The 10302-nt window shown below is 44.1% G+C and overlaps 6 protein-coding genes across 7 annotated transcripts; 4 read left to right on the plus strand and 2 right to left on the minus strand.

Moving 5' to 3' along the window:
* Positions 1-2680: 2680 nt before the first annotated feature.
* PPTG_22140 (hypothetical protein) lies at positions 2681-2962 on the minus strand (the record flags this gene model as incomplete). The annotated part of the gene is made up of 1 exon (XM_008902034.1): positions 2681-2962. The coding sequence occupies one exon, from the start codon at positions 2960-2962 to the stop codon at positions 2681-2683; it is 282 nt and encodes a 93-aa protein (XP_008900282.1).
* Positions 2963-3099: 137 nt separating this feature from the next.
* On the plus strand, positions 3100-3309 carry PPTG_22141 (hypothetical protein; the record flags this gene model as incomplete). Its single annotated transcript, XM_008902035.1, has 1 exon — positions 3100-3309. One exon carries the CDS (start codon positions 3100-3102, stop codon positions 3307-3309), a length of 210 nt encoding a protein of 69 aa, XP_008900283.1.
* Positions 3310-4007: 698 nt separating this feature from the next.
* Positions 4008-5021, plus strand: PPTG_07565. Of its 2 annotated transcripts, XM_008901841.1 has the most exons (2): positions 4008-4714; positions 4782-5021. In XM_008901841.1, the coding sequence occupies exons 1-2, from the start codon at positions 4154-4156 to the stop codon at positions 4875-4877; spliced, it is 657 nt and encodes a 218-aa protein (XP_008900089.1). In that variant the 5' UTR covers positions 4008-4153; the 3' UTR covers positions 4878-5021. The 2 variants fall into 2 exon arrangements, with proteins under 2 accessions (XP_008900089.1, XP_008900090.1); XM_008901842.1 differs by having other exon boundaries at positions 4008-5021.
* A 132-nt stretch (positions 5022-5153) lies between these two features.
* Positions 5154-6292, plus strand: PPTG_07566 (hypothetical protein). The gene is made up of 2 exons (XM_008901843.1): positions 5154-5337; positions 5427-6292. The coding sequence occupies exons 1-2, from the start codon at positions 5209-5211 to the stop codon at positions 5544-5546; spliced, it is 249 nt and encodes an 82-aa protein (XP_008900091.1). The 5' UTR covers positions 5154-5208; the 3' UTR covers positions 5547-6292.
* A 468-nt stretch (positions 6293-6760) lies between these two features.
* PPTG_22142 (hypothetical protein) lies at positions 6761-6994 on the minus strand (the record flags this gene model as incomplete). Its single annotated transcript, XM_008902036.1, has 1 exon — positions 6761-6994. The coding sequence occupies one exon, from the start codon at positions 6992-6994 to the stop codon at positions 6761-6763; it is 234 nt and encodes a 77-aa protein (XP_008900284.1).
* Positions 6995-8008: 1014 nt separating this feature from the next.
* On the plus strand, positions 8009-9579 carry PPTG_22143 (hypothetical protein; the record flags this gene model as incomplete). Its single annotated transcript, XM_008902037.1, has 6 exons — positions 8009-8042; positions 8261-8305; positions 8614-8633; positions 8978-9037; positions 9159-9371; positions 9574-9579. 6 exons carry the CDS (start codon positions 8009-8011, stop codon positions 9577-9579), a joined length of 378 nt encoding a protein of 125 aa, XP_008900285.1.
* Positions 9580-10302: the final 723 nt, after the last annotated feature.

Consider the following 10302-nt stretch of genomic DNA (forward strand, 5'->3'; position numbering starts at 1 on the left):
AATCTCATTTTCATTTATTCACTTATTCACATCCTTTATTCATGATTCAACACTACACCAAATCACCCTGAGATTTCAGAAGACCAAATATGCCATCTCAATGACACCACTTTGGAGACTTTCCAGCAACCACTGACGACATCTCTTTTCACCACCAAAAAACAAACTACATTCAATTACCGGCCGCCTCCTCAACATCATCCATTTTTAAGCATCAACATCGAACTGCGAACTCCGGAGCGTTCCGTCCGGTAGCCAATCTAAGTTGGGTTGCCGTACCCAATTTAATGGATTTTCTGTAATATGTGATTTCAGTATATATCAGAGACTACGCCTTTACTTTAAGGAATCAGTTTGGCGATGTATATAGGATGTACTTGTGCAAGTAATGCCACCCATATGAATGTTGCTTGTGACGACCAACCGCAATGCCACGGTAAATTACGATTGGGCGAAGTAATTTAAACTGCGTGACTGCGGAGCATCCCATCCCAATATTGTTCTTGTGATCATAATATGACTCGCACACTACGGTAGCACATGTACTGCTGAAACAACACGTCTAAGAAAGGTACAATACATAACTACGTGCAATATGTTTTACTAATATCGGAAAGTTATTACTTGCTAATTCATGAAAAGCACAGCTTTGTTTAGCAGAGATGCAGATATCTATGGCCACAACTGTCCTGTATATAAAGGCCCATTCGTTTCGAATACCAATAACTCTGAAATTTACTTCAGAGAACATCTTAAAATCCATAGAATAGGCAGGGTTTAGTGAATCTGAAGTGTTCCTCTGTGCTTATGATCGATCGAACAACACTCCAAGAAAAGGAAATAAATTTACTTGTGTTTATTTTCATGTTAGTATCGTTGTCTCATGACGCCACCGTTGATGTAGAAGAGCTCCCAAATAGCTATGTTAACCGCACCTCACACGATCAGGTTTCAGTGCAGTGACAACATTCAACGATCGATATTGTTAATTCAATCGATCTCGATTATTCTGTTTCAGCTTAAGTGTCCAGTGCGTTTACATGTAATAAAATACTTCCATGACAATGATCGAACGCTCGTGGGCCCATCTCTCTCATAGCTATTTATACACAAAGTTGTATTGTAGCGTTTTAAATTGTTATTTTATTTACTAAAATATCCATACATTTAAGGCTGTTGTAACGTTAATCAGGTGTGCGAGTCCATGCGAATAATGTTAGCCTATGCTGGAGTTACTATTTGTTACACTTGTTGTGGCTTATGCTACAAGCGCAATAGAGAATATGACCAAGTTACAACTTCATAACAGTATTTGTAGATGAATCTGTATCAATCAATTCAGACGTTAATATAGTCGTTGTGGCTCCAATTAACGACTATTACGTCTGAATTGTTTCCTAGTAATAATGTTCTTATTGTGTACCAGCGAGCTGTACAGGTTTGCCCATCAAGCTTGTAACATCAGGCCATTCTCATTTAGGTAACTCCTCAGGTTCATTTATAACGATAGCCAACCATAGTTCTGATTCAAGCTCGTAGTTTACGCAGCGAGTGCTTAAAAATGTACTTTTCCGACATAACCGTCAGGGTACCGTTACTGGAGCGTATCCCGTAGGATTTTGGGACGTCCCAAATCACCTCGTCCGAGATCTAGGACGTGGTGCTCCACCCGCAGCGCTATGACATACATTCTGAGAAGTAGCTGGCTTGATCGCTCTGCCTGTGGTTGTTGGGCTGACCAACTCTTCCACCTTCATCATAGTGCGGTGCCCCATCCGACTGCTGAGTACTCTCGTCGGGCTGTGCCGGATCACCCGAGCGGTCATTTGCTGATTCCTGTGTTCCACCACGGCAATCATCAATATCGTCGTCATGCTCTGTTTTCTCTGCACTCTCGGTTGCAACATATTAACGTTCATCTAACGGAGAGAGAGCTTATGGCGGAGAATCATAAATTTTAAGAAAAACACAGGATAAAACAATGATTTAGGTTAATGGGGAAAGGTCTGAATTTACTGCTTTAACTATTCCCGTAGTCTCCGTCGAGTTGGTGTTGGTGCTTGTTGAGAATAGCTTTGGCCAACATTCACCATAAATAATTTACTTTCGTTTTCGTTGTTTAACGATGATGTTACACTTGGTTGCCACAAGCAGCATTCATGTGGTTCGCAATAGTTGTGCTAAGGGAATAAGATATAAAGTTATGCCGTACTTGATTAAATTAAAGATCTTGCTTTAGGTACGAGCAGATATGAGGTGTATATAATATCAGGAGGGAAAACTCATTACGACTACCCGGGGTAATATTATATAACATAATATTATTAAATATATAAGCAGTATTAAAATCAATAGGAATTAATTGCAAGGTTCGGGTAACTTTAGCAGTTTTTTTGCTCTTGACTATTGTATTCTACAGCAGTGAAACGCTGGGTGAGAACGTTCTGAACGCTTCCTCGCGTCGTATATATATTAAAAAAAATAATTGATACTTTGAAGCAGTCCTCAGCAAGAACTCCCACATTTAATAAGCGAAGAAGGGAAACCTCTTCCTTTGGCCGAGAAACTTTTGGGCCAACGGATCGAGTTGCCGAGTGGAGCACGTTTTGACTGGGACGCGTCGACGGCGAGAATGGCATTGGTAACCGGAAGACACTTCCGAGAAAAAATGCTGATGTCGCTACTGAAGATACTGGGCAACTTGGATGATGTGGCGTTCGTGCTTGGTAGTAGTTTTCCTACTGTAGATATGAAGCTGTAAACCCCATAGGACTACGCTGCCGATCATCGACAGTGTGATGGTAAAATAACACTTGGTCGTAGCGATGAATGACCCCTCTGGGCCATTCTCCAATCTCACAAGACGGACATCCAAGCCGTCATGGCGCAGAGAAATCGACCTCCAAATCTCAAGCATCGCTGGGATGCCCGAGCCGCTCTTGACCATGACACTGGAGGACATCGTTGCTTGCAGAAATAAGAGCTGCTTACTCGATGGAGATGGATCTGGCAGTACAGATGCTGTCGAGGAAGCATTGAAGCCGTGACGGAAGCGGGCGAAATACTCGGCCACAACGTTTCACGGGGTAGTTGTTGACAATGAATCAGCCGCCGGTACTGCTGATCGAGACGCGTTACCTCGACCTTCAATTCCTCAACACTGTTCTTGAAGGCAACAGAGTGGATACAGCTTTGCTCGGTATCGGCATTGGATATCTCGTCGACTCTGTCGAAGAAGCAGGAGGCATCGATAGTCGTCAGCATCTGTACGGTCATGGTCGTGATCTTCGGATCTTCTGGATCTTCTAGCTACTATCCTCACCATTGTCACGATAGTTTCGGCGGCGTTGATCGTTTGGTAATAAATTTCAGTGACCCTGAATAGCTCGTAGTAGAGCCTCGATCAGGTCAGTCTGCCAACAGCAAAGTTTTGTTCATTACTATTACCTTGATCTTCCAAACATCCAAGACCTGACTGTCAGTGTCGTTGGCAGTGTGAGATACCATGTCACGTGCTCTCCAACGAGGTTAAGTACTGATGAGTTAGGGTTGGGTGAAGCGAGACAAAACCCCACAGACACCAATGTTTAGTCACGAATAATACCATATGTCTGGATCAACTTCCTTTACCGTATGTATTGCAATTTTCGACACAGAATGGAAATTTTCCTGTTGAGAAGGAAAATAGCTTTTCAGAGGAGGTGGCACAAGATGAAACCAACACGCGAGGTCGTAGGAGAAGTCGCACGTTAGTTTCAGATTTACTCTCCGACGCATTACCCGTCACGCCACACCGTGGCAGCGGACAGCACGAATGAAAACATTGTTATTGTGCCTATCAAGGCACGCCCCCAGAATCGGTAGCGACGACGAATGAAATGTTATTATACATCCTTTCCCGTTTGGAAGTGTAAATATGAACTTTGTAGACCTTCATTTTTCCCAGCTGGTATCATGTACAACGTCCAGTAATACATGTTTGCAGTGCTATCGCCAGCCAAATCAGTATTGACAGTTAGAGCGACGCAATCGATCATCGATTCGATGATGGTCTCAGCCCATCCAGTAGTTTACGACCAAAAGCTGACGTCAATGCCAGCCCTCGCTTCATTGTCACTTCGCCTTAGCGTATTTTCGTGGCACGTCGGAAAACATGCGAGCTTTACTTGGAGATGATGAGGAAACGGCGATTCTGGAGGAGGCAATGGCCCTCATCGACTCCTGTGAAGGGTTCACAAGTGAAGGAGACAGTAGCAGCGACAGCGCGGGGCTGCGCACGCACGATCAGGTCGATGAACTTAAGTTACTAAACTGCTCAAGAGGGAAACAAGGTCGAAAGAGGGAAAATGTGTTCAAACCAGTGACCAAAAAGAAGCGAATTCGACGCCCCGAGACGTCTTCTACAGCATTCCAACGTCGCAAAAAGGCGGAGGTCATTGCCCTCCGTACGGAAGTGACCGAGCTAGAGACTCGCATCAGTTACCTACAGCAAAAGTGTCAAGACATGTGGGAGAAATGTTTGAGTCGGAACAAAGAAGCAGATATGGAGAGTGGTCAAGCGGTGGTGATCAATTGGTGCGAGGAAGCTGTGAGGCAGTACCGGTACCGCCGGGCAGCGGAAGACTGTAACCGAAAGCTGAAAGAAATATTTGAGAGCCAAAGCCGATTGTCTCGCGATCTTCGAGCGGTTTTATATCAGCGAGGAGCTCTCAATGTGAGTATGTAAGCGTGGCGATTTTCTGTGCGGTAATTGACTTTTGGTCTTGATTTTTATTTTGAAGGGAATGGATGTGGTTTTTGATAAGGTTGCAAAGCATCAACTGGCAGAAATGACATGTGAAGCCTCGTTGTCCACACAGTTCACATTTTTCGAATAATTAAAGTGCGGTCAAGGATCATTCCGGGTTGGATTGCAGCGTAGATGTCATGCAATTGTAAGATTAAGTTAGCTAGAATGTTTCAGCCCACAGGAGAATTTTGTACAGCATTTTCTATCCGAATATCAAACACAACTTGACTGCAAAGATCCATAACATATTGGATACCTTTGCAGGATTACATTAATGATGGATTTTCTTATTGTATTGAACCGTAAAGCTCTTTCCGTTATTTATGCCAAAGCCGATTGAATTGTTTTTATCCAATCCGATGAAGTAAAGAATATCGTACTTTATCGGCGTGAAACGATACGAAATTTTACCAAAATCGATGAAGCCTGTCAAGGTGCACTCGGGGCTGCAGCTGCAGGTGCTTGCGTTGTACAAGAAGGCGCTACAAGCGGCCAAGCGCAAGGACCTGGACACGCTGCGCTACGTGCGAGAGCGCTTCCGCGAGGACGTACGGGGCGTCTATAGTTGATTTCTGTCGCGTAAGCACTCATTATAGTGTGTTAATGTCTCGCACTTGTGGTTATTGACACACAATAGGTGGCCACGGTGGACCGCAAGGATTTTGTCGTGATCGAGTATATGCTACGCAAGGGTGAGCGCGACCTCAAGATGCTGGATAGGATGAAGTCGGCACACTTTACGAGCGTCTCGCACTAGAAGAAGAGAACTAGGGGGCCGATGTAAGGCTACTTTTGCATAGAATGGCTTCACGGTTTTGTGTGAAGGTTGAGCTAATGCAACAAGCTGAGGCTGGAGCGAAGTATCTGGAGTACAGCTAGGTCCAGAATCGTCATATTCGCGACTTTATTATCGACGTCGGAGCTGGGTTTCATAGTTTGTGATGGTATATCTGCGAGTTTGAACTGGATGGCAGAGGAAGTTTAACCGAAGGCTTGCTGTCTACGACTTGCCGTTAGAAGAGTGTGTCTATAATGAACGAAGGCACTCGCTAGCTCAGGGTGAATTTGATCATGTTAATTGGCAGAGCTCATTATTTCGTAAAGAGCTTGGTGTTTATCATCTTGTTCATGCAATCGTATTGACTTTTCGACCAGTGCTAACAGCGCTAATATGGTTCAATAGTATCACACGCTCTTAGCTCTTCGCTGTGTACTGTAGATGGCCGTAACTTCTAATGACGGATAATACTGCGTTCTCGACTTGCTGACCATGACCGAAAGAGATCGCAAGATGGTTGAATCTGGTGTTACTGGTGGCCGAAAACGACCAACAGGTAAAAGTTTGAAGGGAGTGTAGAAGAGAACAGAGATTCTGATTGGGTCCATTCGAAGCTGACAGCCGAGAGCGAATGCAACTGATCATAGATCGTAGTCTCCTTCACCTTCACCATAATTTGTTACCACACCTCGTACAACAATTATTCATTAATAAATAACCAAGAGTATCGTGTTAGTAACATGAATGGAGGATGAATCTAGCATCCAATACCCTTGTATTCCAATAGAATCACTGCACCAGGAGTGTTATTTCTTAAAATGAGTCCATTTACAAATATGCAGCGCCATTGCGCTACTGTACATGTATGTGTCGTAAAGAAGACACGGTGTTATTTTAGGCCGAATAAATGAACACAATATCGCAGAGCAGAGCGCTCTAAACAAGTTCTTTGCAAGTACGACAGCAAGAGACCACGGAGATCGTTAGGATGCGTATTGAACTCGAACAGCGGTGAACCGTGGCGTTCAGTGTGAAGTTGATAGATTCGTGGTGACAAGGCAATAACATCATCATGGGCAACCTCAAAATGCGACTGACTGTGGTTTTGTGATCGCACTGTGTTGCAAATTGATCGGCTACACGGAAGATGTCTGTGTGTGTGACCAGCAGCGTGGTATTTTGCAGATATAACGCTAGATCGCAACGATGATACCAATTGTCCCGAGAATCAATGCAAGGATGGTTCCACCATGCAACCACTGCATGAAACTGAGACCATCGCCAGAGTTTTTCTTGAGAAATAACCGCACCTGTGTCTTTTCTATTGCGGAGAACTGGCTGGTGTCATTACCCTTAAGAGACTTCATAAAGCGCACACCACGGGGATCAGCCTCTTCTACCTTCTTCACTGTTTTGGAATCGATCATCTGCGTGGACGGTAAGTTCAATCTGGCGAGTTTCCCGGATGCAGTTTGGACAGCAACTTTCTGCCCCTCAGACAATTGGATTTTGCTGACTTCAGCGTTTCCTCTCCGCTTAATATTGAAAAGACTCTTGGTTAAAAAAAAATCTTCGTTTGCCGTATCGAGATTTGATATTTTGTTGAGGTGGTGGTCCTCGCTCTCCATCAGCGTCCTAACCGAGCGGTCCTCGTGGTCATTAACGCCAGCCGCTGTCAAGTCATCACAAATACAGGCAACCAGTAGGGGTGCTGGAATAAATCCAAAGCGCATAGGTGATGGAGAATTGCAGAATACGATTGATTGTTACACTTTCAAGATTCGATGGGAGTCGAGAATATATTAGTTAATGCCATACAGTGGTGCACCTCGTTTTCGACACTGGTATGACTCTATAACCTACATAATTTGATGATTACGCTGAGTGCATTGCGCAAATCGTTTGCCAATCTCCGCTGGCTGAATTATCCTCAATGGTTTTCCCCTCCTTGAGAAGGGATGACACGTCGCGCCGCAGCGACCTCACTCTACCGAACATTCGAGTAATTACTGAAGCTCAGTTTATTTTTTGCTGCATCATACCATGGCACATCGCCCCTCCGCCTATTCTACGCTAAGTCTCGCTGACAAGCAGACGATATGCTGCAAAGCTGCTGCTGAGCCGTGGTGGACAGTAACAAAAGTTTCTACGTGGTCATCTACAAGCTTCCACCAAATACAACTGCTGCCTTGCAACCGATGGATCGAGGGATCATCAAGTGCCGCAAGGATCATTACCGGACAACAAAGCAAGAAGCGGAGCTGGACATGTTCTATTGGGGCGAAAACAATAAACCAATCGATATTTAGAAACTGCTGGAGTCACAGCGGAATATCGTGTAAAAGATGGGGCTGCGATTTCTACTGAATTAAAATAATAAGAAACAGTACACTTGGCCCATCTGCGTTCCTGCATAAATTTTCGCCGTTGGCAGACTCTATATGGTCCACCCTGTCGAAAACGAGGTGCACCACTGTACGTACAGCTGTACGTTGTGGAAGTTAGTGGGTTTGACGACATAGCGATGGGCACAACTGGTTCAGCAGCGATAGCACCATTTAATGATCAAACTGCGTCAACAAAGCCATGTCATAATCGACCGCGTCAACAGAGGCACTGCACAAACACAGTATAGGACGTTATGTATCAAGTGCTAAAGTAGCTTTATTTAATGAGAGTGGTTGCTGCTCCAGACTGGTATCATAAAACAGCCAATTTGCCGCTGTTGGCAAGCATTGGTACGTAGCTTCCAGCGAGCGTTGAGCGGGTGCTGTAGTATGATTAAGGGCACTAGTGGAGAGGCTACTCGATCCTCCAAACCGAGCAACATTATGATAAGGGGAAGCAAACAGCGTTGTTGTGTGTTTCGGGAGGGCGATAAGCTGAGTCTCTGTACAGTAATAGCCGTTATTAGGCCATTAATAAGGACAATTATACCCTTATTAAGGACAACAGATGGCTCCCAGTCTGGAACAGCAACATGTGCCTTATTTAATTTTGAGTTGACAACTTTAGTTTGGGCTCTGAGTATAAGATGTTTAAATAGTTTTGGGCCAGAAGAAAATGGTTTGCCTCTTAAAACTCTAGATATAAATCCAGAAAATTTCAAGACCTTCACACAATTCTGACAATGTACTAATATAGACATTAGCATCCTTTCTCTCTGCAAAATCAACTTTAGTGATTCGAGGCTGACTGTTACGTTGGTAATGCATCGAAAAAGAGCACAACCTTATATCCATCCATCGTAACTCCAAGCATGCTTCAAACCATGTCTCGCATACAAATCTAGATATTTTTCGTGCGAAAGTGCGACCATGTATTCCTTTACTAAGTCGTTATCCCAAAAAAAAATTGTATCCCAAGTGCTGGTTATACTAAAATGGACACTTACACACATTTTTTTGCAGCTAGTAGAGGGTAGCTGCAACTTCCTGCTACGATACTACTTCGTCGGACTTCTTTTCAAGGTTGAGGACTTGACCCCTTTTTTATATTCGTACTAGCTTCATTGATCTTCATGGCTTTGGCTACCTTGGCCGCCTTAGCTGCTTCAAGGAAAGATTTCAGGTTAATCTCCGGCCTGTTTAGATCGATTTTGCTATGCTGAACCAACGATTTCCAGACCCCACCGTTGCCGTCTCTTCGGAGGCCGTGAACAACTTCTTGACTTGCGACCCGAAGGGATCTCTTGGCATTGGCGGACGAGTCACGAATTGCTTTCAACAAGAGCCGACAGTCATCAGCAATAAGGGACGCGGCGTCGACGCTGTTGCGAGCCAAAACGACAAAGGCAAGAGCAACGTAAAATATCCTGCGCATGACTGCAGATATTGATTCCGCTGGACGGGAGGTCTTGTGGTCTAGAAAGGAAAAACGCGAAGTGACTACCCCTTGTAGAAGTCTGCCGAGGAACTCGAGTGCTGGCTCTACAGCATTACAGCTACATGTAGAATTACATATTCTATGTATATTCATGGTATACTTGGAATACGTGATTATGCAGAGCTAAGTGCATCATAAACATGATAACGTTGAGCCAAATGTGTCATAAACATTATGACCCTGAGACTAGAGTGTAGAACTAGTAGCGACAATATTTTACTCGTAGTGCTTCAAGTGTGAGGGAGAATGCCAATTCGGGGCCGATCCAAAAAAGTATTTCTAGTTTTACATGCATCTTTTCTTCTAGGACTAATACAACGACACCAAGGGAATCAATCAAAAGCAGTCGATTTGGTCAATTTTTTTGTGCTATTTGTGAACCTTATAACTAGTGCTTCAAATACAATACATCCAATTAATAAAAAAAATCACACCAAGAATGATGATCCTGCCAATTAGCGGTCGCTTCAAGTGACTTGATTTCACTATGTGGTTCGCGTCCAATTAACTATAGACAACGACAGATAAATCCGCCACACTATATAAACCCACCCACCAGTTTGAAACTGAAGTAAAATATTCTATCCAATAGTATGTATTTATTTAAATGCATGGACAGAGTGCCAGGATGTATCAGATTTTGTGAACTAAGTGTATACATACATAGCGTGGCGTTTTGTCGAACGGCCTGGAAAATAAGCCGATGCCCTCGGCAAAATTCAACCCTGCGCAATGGGGTCGGTTATCGACCGACCCCATTGCGCAGGGTTGGATTTCGCTCTCATTAGGATTGGTGGAAACTGGCTTGGAGGTTCCAAAGTTACATTGACGCTGTCGCCAAACGGCTTTC

The sequence above is a fragment of the Phytophthora parasitica genome, assembly GCF_000247585.1.
Source record: "Phytophthora parasitica INRA-310 unplaced genomic scaffold supercont2.12, whole genome shotgun sequence".
Lineage (NCBI taxonomy): Eukaryota > Oomycota > Peronosporomycetes > Peronosporales > Peronosporaceae > Phytophthora > Phytophthora nicotianae.